This window comes from Nothoprocta perdicaria, unplaced genomic scaffold (genome assembly GCF_003342845.1).
Source record: "Nothoprocta perdicaria isolate Ctin4 unplaced genomic scaffold, notPer1 scaffold_72, whole genome shotgun sequence".
NCBI classification, from domain to species: domain Eukaryota; kingdom Metazoa; phylum Chordata; class Aves; order Tinamiformes; family Tinamidae; genus Nothoprocta; species Nothoprocta perdicaria.
In genome coordinates this window covers 628,458-641,946 of record NW_020455999.1, presented here as the reverse complement: position 1 = coordinate 641,946, position 13,489 = coordinate 628,458, and the positions used below count along the sequence as shown (strand labels likewise).

Here is a 13,489-nt window from a genome sequence, read left to right as displayed (position 1 = left end):
GCAGCGCCGCGCTCATGGCCCCGCTCCGCGCTGCGGTCCGGACCGCGCTGGGGCCGCTCCCGCCACGCGCCGGGTCCCGCTCCGGCTCCGCTCCGCTCCGCTCCGCTCGGCCCAGGTGAGTTCGGTTCCGCTCTCAGCGAGGCGCGGCTTAATCCGCTCTATTCGGCTCCGCTGTGGTCGGCTCAGTCGGCTGCCCTCAGCGCACGTGGGTTCGGCTCCGCTCCGCTCGGCTCGGTTTCTCTCCGTTCGGCTCCGCCTGGCTCTGCTGGGCTCAGTTCAGTTCGGCTTCTCTCTGTTCCGCTCGGTTCGGCACTGGTTGCTTGGTTCGGTTTCTCTCTTCTTCGCTCCGTTTGGCTCCGAATGGCTCGGTTCGGCTCTCCTCTTTGCGGTTCGGTTCGGCTGCGCTCTGCTCGGCCCGTCCTGCCACGGGGGTGTCGCTGTGTCCCGCTCCGCCCTCCCGGCCCCGCGGGGGAGAGAGGGAGGGCTGGGGGGGCTGCGAGGCCCGAGTGGAGGCGGAGGCCGGGGGGGGGAGATGGAGCCCGGGGGGAGAAGGGCGCCTGGGGGGAGATGGGGACCCTGAGAGTCTATGGAGGCTCTGAGGGAGGACAGGGACCCCAAGGACCCCCCCCAGCCGTGTCTCCTCTGCTCTATCCTTGCAGCGGAGCAAAGAAAAAAGGGCGGAGGGGAGACATTTTGACCCAAAACGTGGCCGGGGCTGCGGGGGCGGGCGGTGGCATTTGGACAGCACTGGCAGCCACAAAATCCTCCTTTGAGGCCAGGGTTGTGTGGCAAGCGTGAGCGATGGGGCACGTGCCACCGCCACCCCCACAAGCCCCCAGGAACAAAATTGTGGGGTTGACTTATTTATTTATTTGGGGTGGGGGTGGGGTTGGGGGGGGGTGATGTTTCTGAAGGTCCTCTGGCAATATTTAACTCGGGGCCTCATTAGGAGTCTGCTCACACTCCCGGCCCCAGCAGGGACGCCGGGGAGAAACAGTCCCTTCCCTGGTGGGGGGAAATGGAGGCAAATCCCCGTCAGGAGATCCGGCTTTTAGGAGCTCGGATCGCTCTGCAGGCCGAGCAGCCCCAGCCTCAGCTGCTCCTCCATCCTCTGGAGGTCTCCTCCAAGGTGGCTTCTCGTGTGCCCCATTGCAGAAGGCGCGGGGTGAAAGCGGCTACCTTACATCCCTTCATTCTCTACAAACATTATTGCAGTGCCCGGGCTGGGCACTTTTAACGCTGGGCTCTTATTTATTCACATTCCCTGGATAGTTATGGTAATGGTTGGAGCGGCCTCGGCTCCAGCCGGGAACAATTTGGGCCCCTGTTCAGAGCCAGCGCTCAATGCCCTTCTTGTTGTGCCCTGCGTGGGGTGCTGAGGAGCCGAAATGGGGGGTGAGAAGCTCCAGGGACCCTCTTGTCTCTCCGTGCCCGAAGTCAGAGGCCGCGCTGGGGGTGGGGAAGCTGCAGTTTGGGGTAATTTAACAAAATGCTGGACGTGCCAAAGTCGCAGCGGGATGCCCGGCGCAATGCAGCGGGTAGAGAGAGGCACTGCCAGGGTGACCACGTCCTCAAAACACACTGCAGGGCCCGTGGGGGCGGCTTGGGGGCGGCTGCTTCGCCGGTAAATCACGGCGCTGCACTCGCCACCGCTGCTGCCCTCGCCTGGACTAACTTCTACAGCCAAATGGGCACTCAAAGGGAAAAAGTATCTCCGAGGTCAGGCAGCGGTAGGGATCTGGCCCTCGGACCGAGCAGACACTTGGGAAAAAAATTAAAAAAACCCCACACCTTTATTTGCTGATTGTCTAAAAAAAAGGCACTTAAATAGCTGTGATGTGGCGGGAGCTGGAGTGGAGGAGAAGGATGCGTGGCTGTGGTTAACCCAGAAGCCTCCTTGCACCACGGAGCGGCTCCATGCTGGAATCTCTGCCCTGAAAAAGAGCGTCCCCCTCCCTCTTTTCCCTGTGTCCGCAGCCACAGTATGTCCATTCGATCCGCTGAGACCAGCGGGGAAAGGGATGCCGGATGCTCCAGGGATGCTGGAGTTGACGGCACCGCTGGGCACTGAGCTGGTGCGGAGTCCAGGAACACCGGAGCTGGATGGGGGCATCACAGCTCATCCTTGGCCTCGGCCCCGGCAGCAGCCACGGTCTCCGGAGGCAACTCCATCTCCTGGGTGCCGAAGAGCATCCTCACGAGGTCGTCGGCCTGCACGCGCTCCTGCGGGCGAGCGCGGGCGTCACGGCCGGGCCCGCGCGCCCGGCGGGCTGCGGGTGCACAGGGCGCTCGCCTACCCGCTCGCTGTGGCGCGGGTCCAGCGTGAACCAGAGGGCGATGGCGCAGCGCTGGCCCTTGGTCACCGCCTTCACGCCGTGCGGGTTCTCCGAGCCCGAGGAGAAGCCCACGGCGCGGCCGCACTGGGGCTGCACCGACGCCTGCGATGGGGCAATGGGGTAAAGTGGTTTTTCCCATTCCCAGGGGACAGAAGCGGGACGGTGTGACCTGGAGCTGTGTCAGGTCCATGGGGAGCAGGTCACTTACAGTCTCAGTTTTGGCATCCAGCTCGGTGAAGTAGAAGGCTCCTCCTTCAAAGTCTCCATTGAGGTAGAGGATGGCACTGAAACCCATGGGACAAGTGGAGGTGACCTCCACCACGGCGGTGGTGGACGGGTCCCATCCATCATCTCCACATGAGCCAGAGGCCAGAGAACCTGGACGGCTCCTCCCGTCTGCCACTGGGCCCGGTGACTTCAGGTGGGGAGACGGGATGGAGGGGATGGGTGTCCCCACATACCTGTAGTCCCGGAAGGTGTAGGCGGGCGGCTCCTTCACACAGAGCAGGGCCTCGGCGTTGAGGATGCAGTTGTCCACGTGCACCTCGTGGCTGTTGTCAGTCCGACCTTCCTGCTTCTCTGGGTGGGAGAACCTGCACGTCAGGATGGCCCCAAAGGACAAGGAGGGGACCAGGACAGGACAAGGGGGTAGAGGGCAATGGTTTCTCCCTTGATGTGGAGGACAGGGTGGCAAGGAAGCTGTGGCTTCGCCGGGGCCGTGCTCACCATCGATGGCTGTGCGGCACACCAGGTGGGAGTAGGAGAAGTGGAGCGGCACCTCCAGGCGGAAGTAGGATTCCATCATGCGGCGCACCTTCTCCGTCACGTTGTAGTAGAGGTGGGCGCTCCGCAGGGCCACCTTGCCCTCCTGGCCCAGCTGAGGGGGACAGGAACACGGCCTGAGCCACCCACACCTCCCAGTGCTCTAGCTTGGCCAACAGCTTCATCCCAGCAGATGAAGGGGCTCCTCTTGTCCCCTTCTCCCTGTGCCCATCCTCACCTTGAGGGCCTTGAGGACGGTAACGCCATGGAAGGTCTCACTAGGGGTGTGAGGTGACGTCTTGCCCCGGTAGCCGTCCCCAGCTGAGGCGGCGGCCTGCAAGGAGGAGGCAGACGGATCAGGAGGCCCTGACAACCTCCTGAAGGAGATCCCGAGGCCTTCCCGTGGAGGGACAGCTCAGGCTGCCAGAGGTGGCCCTGGGACTCACATTGGAGAGCCGCTGCAGCTCGCGGCACTCCTCGTCGGAGAGGACCCCATCCACCACGACGCGCTGGGAGCCATTGAGGGCCCGCGAGCTCATGGTGACGCTGGCACCTTCGTAGACCAAAGGGCCACCTATGGCACGAACAGAGATCAAGGCGGGCGCGGGGAGACACAGAGGGCACGGCCTCCGCCGCCAGCCCGAGGCCCCGCTCCACCTTCTCGGATGAACTTGCTCACGTCGGCCGCCTCCTTGGCCTTCTCCTCCACTAACGTCTCGATCTCCTTCATGAGGTGGCCGATCTCCTCGGAGATGCGCGCCGCCGTCTCCCGCTCTGCCCTGTGCGTGCGAGCGGCCGTCACCTCCACGGCCCCCGTCTCGGGGACACCGTGTTTAGGACTGGCCACAGTTCTGTGGCAAAGCCCGGTGCTGGAGAGGGTCATCTTGACGCAGCCACCCCCGGTAGCGCTCACTTTTGTTTCTCACGCAGCCTCTTTGGTATCACGTCCTCTGGTGTCCATGTGTCCTACAAGGACAGTGATGCTATCCTCAGGGAGGAAAGGACCAGCCTCGGGGCCAGGTCCCTCATCCGCATCCCATCCAGGTGGATATCACGGTCCCTCATCCGCATCCCATCCCAGCATGGCTCACCGGGTCCACGAAGGGGATACCGAAAACGTCGTAGCTGAAGAAGAGCAGCTGCTTCTCCATGAGGCTTCGCTGGCGGTATGCCTGGATTTCCTAGGGCAAGGAGGGATGGATGGGTCAGGGCCACCACAGGAGGGATCTGGATCAAATGTGGATCACTCCTGCCAGAGGGACACAGGAGTCCCTTCTGCAGGAGGCTCCAGAGAAGCCAAGTCCCACCCATCTGGCATCTCCCAGCTCCCAGGCAGGGATCTGGAGACCTTGGAAACTCAAGGGGTCAATGGAGTGCCTCATCCCAGCTGGACGCTCACCTCTCGGGGCTCGATGGGCCCAGCCAGTGTCTCCCCCAGGACAGCGGTGTAGTAGGCCAAGTTCTGCTTCATCACCTCGTCGTTGGGGAAGAAGAGCAAGAAGGTTTTGGCGCATTCGACGGCTTTCTCGTAATTCCCATCTGCAAAGACAGGCAGGTCCATGAAGAGAGGTCCCTCTCCCTGCCTTACCTGCACCTGGCTTCAGCGAGGACAATGATCCAATGAGAGAGAAAGATAAGTGCCAGGTGCAGGCAGGTTGGTTGGATGAGACTCCAAGGTTGGAGGTGCTGCAAAAACTCAGCAAAAGCTCAGTAGAGAGAAAATAAAGCAAAAAGTGAGAGGAAAAGCAAGAGGGAAAGCCCTGTTGTCCCGTAGAAGTTCCCCAAAAGAAGGATGCGAAGTCCATCACCACCATGAACATGAAGGGGGAACAACAGGGTCTAAGGTACTCTCCAGCCTCCAGCTCACCAGATATGAGTTTTTCTGCTTAGAAAAAAAACATTTTCTTAAAGCCCACTTCTAGACAGCAAGACCTAACCATTTCCAGGCTAACCTGCAATTTTCAGACCCCCTTTCATCTACACTTCTCCATCCTTTGGATCTTCCGGGGCTTCATTTAAAGAAAAATATATATTTTTTTTCTCTTTCTTTTCTCTTCTGGACAAACTTGCCCAGAATCGCGGCCGGCAGCAGCTTACTGTTGTAGTAGGCGAACTGTAGGTAGTTGAAGTGTGAGGGTAGGAAGTCCTCCAGGGGCTTCTCGCGGCCAGGCTGCGAGGCCAGCTCTGTGACGCAGCCCTGCTTGCAGCTCAGCACCTGCATGTAGTGATCTGGGGGAGGAAAACGTCCCGTTACTGCTCGGGACCCACCTCCAGGACCATCACAGTCACCGTACGCATGGAAAACCCCCAGAGGTGGTGATCCCCCATTGCCACGTGAGCTGCTGTTTCCGCAGCCCCCAAGGCTGTGCCACCTTCCAAGGAAGGGACGTTTTCCCCTTGGTGACCTCCTGTTCCAGTATCTCCACATCCCTCTTGAGCTGCATGGAACCGGTTTCCCCTATCCCAGGCAGGATCTCCAATGCTGAGTAAAAATGGAAATAGCTCCCACAGTTTGCTGGCCACATTCTTCCTAATGTAGCATAGGATTTGCCTTCCCTGGGGTGGGAGCTGCTGCTCATCTTCACCCCATCCAAAGTGATGCTCTTCATTCCTCTATGGATTCATTCATTCGTTCCTCTACGGATGCGCTGTCACCTGTCATGGCCTGGAAGAGGTCTGCGTTGTATTCCAGGTAGTTGTAGCCCTCGTAGTCGTAAGGTCCCTCGCAGAGCGCACGGCACTCGGTGTCCGCCACGAAATACTCCTCCAGCGCCTTCTCCAGGTGCAGGATGGCGGCAGCGGGCTGCTCTTCCGTGTAAAACCGGACTCCCAGGCGAAACTCGGTCTGTGAAAAAGCCACCCAGAGAAACGACCTTGGGGCCTGCTGGTGCCCTGGCTCATCCCAAAAGCTACCATGCTCCTGGGAAAGGAGATGCCGGAAACTGGGACCATGGATCACCCTCGTATCCCATTTCCAGGGAAGATGGTGCAGAGCTGGGATGAGATTTGCCTTCATCTCCGCTCCCACTGGGGACCTTGCATGGCATACGGGGACCCAAGGCAACGTTGGGATGAAAGCCAAGCCCAACCGGCGCCCAGAGCTGCTCCGTCTCACCAGGTGAGGCCGGGCCTCCAGGTCAGTGAAGTCGTCCTCCTTGACGCCCGCCATCATCTGGTAGTACTCCAGGTTCTGCCGCATCTCCGCGTGCTCCGGGTTGGCCACGAAGAAGGTGTTTGCGGCCGCCACCGCCTTGGCCACCTTGTTGATCTGGGCGAGGGGACAGGGAGAAGGAGGCCGGATTTGCAGCGCGGCTGCAGTAAACCTCGGCAGAAAGGATGTGGCTCGGACGCGGCTCGGCTGCGGCCGCGCGGGTGATTTTCCCCCCCGGCACCGTGGCGGGAGCGAGCTGGGCCCCCGGCCAGGCCCGACGTGGCAGCGCGGGGGGAGCAGCCACGTGGGGAGGAGGGGACGGGCTCCCGGGCCAATCCTGACCCTCTGCTTCGGATTCCTGGGATATCCCTGGGCTCTGCCAGTCCGGCTGCATCCAGAGGCCCCCTGTCCCGGGGCTGGGACCCCCTTTTCCTGTTCTGGGCACCTATCCGGTTCTGTTAACACTGGTACCTCCTCCCCCACTCTTGACTGGTCCTGGTCCATCCTCCTTTTGCAACAGGATCCCCTTTGGGCACTCTGGAACCCCCCCTTCCTGGTCCTAACCCCTCCTCCTGATCCCACTGCACTGGGACCTTCTTCCTCCAGTCCCACAACCCCACCGGATCGCACTGGATCAGAACCACCCTTCTCCCAGTCCCAGTACCTGGGACCCCCTGATCTCATTGCACTGGGATCCGTCTTCTACCGGTCCTGTTGCACCAGGATCCCCCCTTCCCCGCTCCCAGCATCCCCATCCAGTCCCCTTGCACTGGGACCCCCCTCCCCTCCGGACGACTCCCATCAAGTCCCGTTGTACCGAGACCCGTCCCGGTCCCTCCTCCTGGTCCTGTCGTACTGGGATCCCCCCTTCCCTGGTCCCAGCACCCCCATCCGGCCCCGTAGCCCCGGGACTCCCCTCTCCCAACCCCGTTCCCTTCAGCGGGCCCGTGCCGAGGGGCGCCACCCCCAGTGCCGCTGCACCGGGATGCCCCGCGCTCCGGTTCCGCCCGACGCGGTTCCGCCCGCACCTTGAAGTAGGCGACCTGCAGGTAGTTGTAGGGGCTGCGCTTGCGGAACTCGAGCTCGAGCTCGTCGCCCAGGCGGTAGCGGGAGGGCGCGGGGGGCCCGCAGCGGCGCAGGCAGGCGGCGCGCCGCAGCAGCCCGCCGAAGAAGCGCAGGTCGCGCAGCGCCGCGTCGCCGTCGCCGCCCGCCGCCGCCTCCTCGGCCCAGCCGGTGTCGTTGGCGCAGCGCAGGCGGCAGCGCGCGAGCCGGGCGCGCAGCGCGGCGCGGGCCCGCAGCGCCCGCTCCATGTGCAGGATCACGGAGGCCCAGTCGCCCCGCGCGTACGACTCGGAGCCGGCGGCGAAGAGCGCGTCCGGCGGCTCGGCGGGCACCGGCGGCGGCTCCGGCGGCTCCGCGGCCGCCGCCAGCAGCAGCAGCGGGAGCGGGAGCAGCGCGGGCAGCGCCATGGCGGAGCGCGCACCGCCACCACCCGACGGTGAGGCCACGCCCCCGCCGTCGAGACCACGCCCCCGCCGTCGAGACCACGCCCCCTCCGTCGAGGCCACGCCCCCTTCATCGAGACCACGCCCCCTTCGTCGAGCCCGCTACTACAGCGCGTTATCCCCGCCCCCGGTCGAGGTCCCGCCCCCCAGTGCCGGAGCTCAAAGCCCGACAGGCGCAAGCCCCGCCCCTCATAGCCCCGCCCCAGGAGCCACGCCTCCCTCCTCGCCCACTGGGAGCCGCGCCCCCACAGCTGGGGCCACGCCCTCCTCCGAGGCCCTTCCCACCACAACCCGGACCCCGCGGCCGCTGCCCCCGACGGGAGCCACGCCCCTCGCCGAAGCCCCACCCCGCGGAATCCCCGCCCCCAAGCCCCCGCCCCGGGACAGCCACGCCCCCCTTCCCTTCGCCCACTAATCGGCATCCGGCTCTGCGGCGCGGGCCCCGCCCTCTTGGCGGCTAGGCCCCGCCCATCGCGGCACCGCCAACCCGCCGCGCACCAATCATCAGCCGCAGCTCCGCCCCGCCCCGCGGCGGAAGGGGCGGGGGGAGGTGCAACAAGATGGCGGAGGCCGGTGTGGGCGGCCATGGCGGCGGCGCCGCGGGCCTCGCGCTCGTGGAGGGCGGCGCCGGGCGGGCCGCGCGCCTCGGCGACCCGGGCGACCTGGTGGCCCTGGCCCGGCAGGTGCAGCAGGTGAGCGCGCGGCTCCGGCGGCCTCTGGGGCCTCCCGAGCGCCTCGAGGTGTCCCCCGGCGCCTTCCCGTGAGCTTCCCCGGGCGCCTCCCGGAGCTTTTTGCTGCACACTATGTCCCCAGTAACTCCCAGTGCCTCCCAGTATGTCCTGCTGCCCCTTCCTGGTGCTGCCCAATAAGTCCCAGTGCAAGGCAATACCTCCCAGGGTTCCTATACACATTCTAACATCTTCCAGTCCTGTTGCCTCCCCATCTAGTACCCCTGCCCATATGTCTCCGTGTCTCCCAGTATAGCCCAGTAGAGCTCAGTGCCTCCCTGAATGTCCTGTTGCCCCTTCCAGAGCTCCCCAGGAAATCCCAGTGCCGCACAGTACTTCCCAACGTCCCTCTAAGTGTCCCAATACCTTCCAGTCCCACCCTTGCCCTATGTATGTCTCAGTGCCTCCCGATATGGCCCAGTAACTCCCAGTATGTCTTATTATGCCCTCTCAGTGTTCCCCAGTCAGCCCCAGTGCTCATTGGTACCTTCTAGTGTCCCTGTGTGTGTCCCAGTACTTTCCCGTATCCTCCCATTATGTCTCCATCTGCCCCCAGAATGCATCAGTGCCTCCCAGTAGAACCCAGTAGCTCCCAGTGCCTCCTGGTTTGTCTCTGTGTCCATATCCCCACTGCCACGGTGCCCCCCCGTCCTGACGGCTGCCCGCTCTCGCTTGCAGGCGGATGACTTTATCCGAGCGAGCGCCTGTGGAAAACTGACTGTCATCGCCGAGCAGATCCGGCACCTGCAGGAGCAAGCTCGCAAGGTGAGCGCGCGGCGGCGTGTCTGCTTGCTCCCACCTCTGCTCGTCCCTTGCCTTCAGCGACAAGGCCAGAATTGTGGATCCTTCGTAGGGAGCCGAATTCCCCTTTTCCAGGGGAGATTTGCTATTCCTATGCCTGCTTTCCTAGCAGGAAAGCTTCGGATTCTGGTGGCTGAGTGCAGAGGAGAAAAGTAGATTCATCAGGGGAAATCTGGAGAAAAAAAAAATCACATAAAGCATCTCCTTGGGGCAAATAATAGATGAGCTTGATGAAGTGCATGTGTGCTGCAGAGGGCAAAGTCTGCGTGAGTGGGAGAACATGTTGGGATCCAATTTCAAGCATGGAAATGTTGCATTTTATTTTTAGGTCTTGGACGAAGCTAACAGAGATGCTGATCTGCACCATGTGGCCTGCAACCTCGTGAAGAAGCCAGGAAACATCTACTACATGTACAGGCGGGAGAGTGGCCAACGATACTTCTCCATCCTGTCCCCTAAGGTGAGTGATGGGAGCCTCTGAGGAAGCAGGGAGTGGGAAAAAAACCTGCGTGGGCACTTCTGGACTGCAGGCAAAAGCACTTTGTGGAAATAAGGAGCTGCAAATGTTTCTTGGACCTTCTCTGTAGGCTGGTCCTGCACAGCCACCTGGCAGTGCGGTGTGCACAGACGCTTCAGCCTCATGCTCAGGTTTCATTGCAGTAGGATGTTTTGTTTCTGTAAAACAAGGACTAGTCTGCTCCTGAGTTTTGGGGTTGGTCTTGGAGAACCTATCCTCCTCCCAGGCCCCCCATTTCTCATGAGCACATTGGAGGCTCCAGAGACAGGTTGCTGATAATGAAATAAAGGACTTGAGTGATCTTAGTGCCATGCTGCCGTCCTCAGATTGTGGCTAGAAAGGTGCCATGGCCCTGTCATGAGTTGTGAGTCACTCTTCGGTTCTGTATCTAGCTGGGACCAAAGATCTCAACCCACCTCTGGTGATTTAGCCCAGAGTGGGCCATTCTCCTAGAGTGAGCGGGCAATCCTGCACAGGTAGGAAGGTGAGGGGGAGCCAGTGTAGCCTGGCTTCGTAGGAAGTGGAGATGTGACATGAACATATCCTTTCTATCCTACAGGAATGGGGGACCAGCCCCCACGAGTTCCTCGGCGCCTATAAGCTCCAGCATGACATGTCTTGGACTCCCTTTGAGGATGTTGAGAGACGAGATGCTGAAATAAAGGCCCTGGACAAGCTGCTGAGCCGGCAGGCAGCGCTGCCCTCGTCTACAGAGCCCAACTTCCACGGTCTCACCAAGTGACACGAGCCACTGCTGCGACCGCAGAGCAGACGGGACCTCTGAGCAGAGCCTTGTGAGGGGACAGACTGGCAGGGGCCAAACCCTGCCCAAGACAGGGGCAGGAGAGAGCTCCAGAAATGAAAATGCTGCTACTACCATTACATGCTCTGTACTTTAACGAGACTAATTCCAAATTCAGTCTTAACTGGATTTTCTAGTAACAGAGTAATTTATTTTTTTGACTCATGCCAAGCGCTAGCAAGAGGCAGATATTAGATGGAGTCAGTCCAAGAGGGTGGGGGACAGAAAGCAAAATCCCTTGGTGCAGATGTGCTGATACCATGAATTAATGTCCCACCTGGCCATCTGTGGCATGTGACCTACCACATGTGTGGTAGGTAATTGTTTCAGGGCTGTTTTTTGGCCTTTATGAAGAAACACACAGTGAGGAAACCCTATGGCCAGGGAAAAGCCTGAAGACCCAGACAAAAAGACATGTTATGGTCTGAGCTGTTTGCGGTCTTCCAGCTCTTCCAGTGCCTCTGACTTCCACGTGGGATGTCCTGGAGCTCTCCTGCCTGGAAAGAGTGTCTTCCAGAGGACTGTGAGCTTCAGGCCATCGGCCTGGCTGCCGTGGGTCTGAGAGGGAGGGCTGGGCACTCTTTGTATGTGTCTTCACAGCCCTCTTAGGTTTCCCTTGGCTTCCACTGAGCTGCCAGAGAGAGATGGGGAACGTATGGGATCCCACACTCTGTTTTATAATGAGTGCACTTGTGTCAGAACCCTGAAAAAAAAAATCTCTCTTGTTGTCAGATGCGCTGCTGTGGTAGGCCCTGCATCCCCTTTTCATGGACAGTGTTCTTCTGCTGCACCAGGGAGACTCAGTGCTACGTTAGGACATTTCCATCCCCGCCGTCCACCGGGGCCTGTAGAGAGGCAAAGATTGGAGTTCCAGAGGAGATTCCTGCATGCCCACAGCCACACAGATCCCAGGAGTGTGCAGAGCTCCTGGGGTCTTGCCAGCAGGAGAGAAGCCAGTTTTGCCCTAGGGCTGTTGCAGGATCAGCAAGTCCTGACTGAGACGTTGCAAATCGCCTCCAGAACACCCAGTTTTACCGGCCGTGGCTGCTGGCAGCTCTGCTCCTCTCTCCTTCCCAGGAGAAGCAGTTGAGGATGTTCCTTGGTGAGGATGTGGAGGAGGCAGCTGCTATCTTTGGTACGCTGCGTTACCCAAAGGTAGGTTTTTGGCTGAAAGTTTTTTAGCTTTTTTACCCCAATGAGCAGCTGCTCAGCTGGGCTTGCTCTCTTCCTTGGCACAACTGGGGAGCCATGACAAGACGTTCCACTCTCCTTGAGGGCTGTGGTTGGCTTGGCCTTCTTTTCTATTTTTTCCATTTCCAGTTCTGCTGGATATAATAGCTCAGCTTTGTCCCTCCATGGAAGAGTGGTTCGACTTTCCTGGTCTTTGGAGTCAACACAGGCCATTTTCAGCTGTTTTTTCCATGCGTCCCCCGTTACTAGCAGCACTGGGCCGATTACAAAAAAAAAAAAAAAAAAAAAAAAAAAAAAAACCAAAACCAATGTATTATCATTAGACCAGGCTGTATAATTAATTCCTTATCAAACTGCAAGTACTTAATTTGAAGGTGTTTCTTTTTTCCTCTATGTTGCATAGCCCCAGGCATTATTTTACTGCACGTTATTAAATCTCAACTTAGAAGGTAGAAAGTTAATTACTGCATGGGCTTTTCTGTGGGGCTAATTACAGCATCAGCAGAGATCTCTGTGTAGGCTGGTTCAGAGTCCTCTGGGAAGAGGTTTTCCCGCTCCAGATTTATTTCTGTGGCAGCAATCATTTCTCAGCACTAAAACCCATGCAGTGATGGATGTGTCCAAGGGTGCGGGGGGTGATGCTCAGCACCCAGTTTTCCAGAGTGCTGGCTCTGTGGGCCTGTAATTCCTGAGTGTCCTGATCTTCTGCACTCCATGGGAAGCAGGGATGAAGCTGCCGAATCCACCTGCTTCGCTGGGGGCGATGCTGGAGAGAGGAAATAGAGTGGCCAGCAGCTTGGGAGGAGCAGCTTGCTGGATTCTGCTGGCGCTGCTGTCCCAGCAAGCAGCTTCTCTCATCTAATTCAAAGCCGAGAGCTGGAACAACGTCAGAAAACTGGGAAGGTAAGTCAGGAGATGCTGCTGTGGAGCCAAGAGGATAAGGAAGGAGCTGGTAGTGGGAAGGCGAGAAGTGCCAATCCGTGGCAGGGATGTGCTTGAACTTGCAACCAGTCCATTTTGACCCCTTGCTCTTCCCTGAGGTTGCGTCTGGGTGGCTGTGGCTTTAGGTAGCACTTTGTTTGGATTAAAACCTTTAAAATCCGACAGCTCACGCAACCTCTGTGCTTATGTTCTCTGTTTTGTCCATAGTGGCCCAGCTTTTAATGTAACGCTTTGGAATTCGAGGCTGTCTGGCACTAGACCTGAAGTGAAGGGTCTCTGTGGCCTGGATACCGCAGGTCTTGTTGCCTTCTCACCCTGCAAGGCGGTTTGTTAGCGCCTCAGTGCTCTGAATGGTACCAAGAGTGAAGGCAACTTACCTCCGATGGTCTAAAAGCAGCTCAGCTCCTGCTTGTAGCCTTCCTTTGATTGCACATTTTCACAAAAACACAAGCAAGGCTGGAAAATCACCCCCAGCACAGTTTTTGGTTTTATAAGGTGGTTCTCAGACTCCTGCATTAAGGGTTTTCGCACCGTGAGCATTTTCTCCTGCTCATCCCGTGTCACCTTCCCAAACTGCAGTGCGAAACCGGGAGGTTCTTCCTGGCTCTTAAGCGTTTAATTAATGTGGACGAGTTTCCTTTTCCAGCCAAAAAGGCCAGGTTGCGAGTGCCGTTTCTCCATCTGGCAGCACGGGGAGCGTGTTGCCTTCCGGCGCTCTCATTTCTGCAATTTTCTTCTTTTCTTTCCCTGTCAT

At 59.4% G+C, this 13,489-nt stretch overlaps 2 protein-coding genes across 2 annotated transcripts; one reads left to right on the top strand and one right to left on the bottom strand.

The window, feature by feature from the left end:
- Window positions 1-1,958: 1,958 nt before the first annotated feature.
- On the bottom strand, window positions 1,959-7,718 carry P3H1 (prolyl 3-hydroxylase 1). Its single transcript, XM_026051137.1, has 15 exons — window positions 7,278-7,718; window positions 6,214-6,366; window positions 5,754-5,943; window positions 5,196-5,327; window positions 4,498-4,637; window positions 4,190-4,279; window positions 4,012-4,064; window positions 3,756-3,877; window positions 3,545-3,672; window positions 3,337-3,432; window positions 3,063-3,213; window positions 2,798-2,915; window positions 2,545-2,620; window positions 2,298-2,438; window positions 1,959-2,223 (listed from the first exon to the last, which is right to left on the bottom strand). The coding sequence occupies exons 1-15, from the start codon at window positions 7,716-7,718 to the stop codon at window positions 2,113-2,115; spliced, it is 2,142 nt and encodes a 713-aa protein (XP_025906922.1). The 3' UTR covers window positions 1,959-2,112.
- Window positions 7,719-8,314: 596 nt separating this feature from the next.
- CUNH1orf50 (chromosome unknown C1orf50 homolog) lies at window positions 8,315-10,994 on the top strand. Its single transcript, XM_026051069.1, has 4 exons — window positions 8,315-8,446; window positions 9,161-9,247; window positions 9,612-9,743; window positions 10,360-10,994. The coding sequence occupies exons 1-4, from the start codon at window positions 8,315-8,317 to the stop codon at window positions 10,540-10,542; spliced, it is 534 nt and encodes a 177-aa protein (XP_025906854.1). The 3' UTR covers window positions 10,543-10,994.
- Window positions 10,995-13,489: the final 2,495 nt, after the last annotated feature.

Coding starts and splice junctions, on each gene's coding strand:
- CUNH1orf50 (XM_026051069.1), top strand. CDS start 8,315: ATGGCGGAGGCCGGTGTGGGCGGCCATGGCGGCGGCGCCGCGGGCCTC. Junction 9,248..9,611: donor TGCAGGAGCAAGCTCGCAAG/GTGAGCGCGCGG, acceptor TTTTATTTTTAG/GTCTTGGACGAAGCTAACAG. Junction 9,744..10,359: donor TCTCCATCCTGTCCCCTAAG/GTGAGTGATGGG, acceptor TCTATCCTACAG/GAATGGGGGACCAGCCCCCA.
- P3H1 (XM_026051137.1), bottom strand. CDS start 7,718: ATGGCGCTGCCCGCGCTGCTCCCGCTCCCGCTGCTGCTGCTGGCGGCG. Junction 4,280..4,497: donor GGCCCATCGAGCCCCGAGAG/GTGAGCGTCCAG, acceptor TCCTTGCCCTAG/GAAATCCAGGCATACCGCCA. Junction 2,621..2,797: donor TACACCTTCCGGGACTACAG/GTATGTGGGGAC, acceptor CATGGGTTTCAG/TGCCATCCTCTACCTCAATG.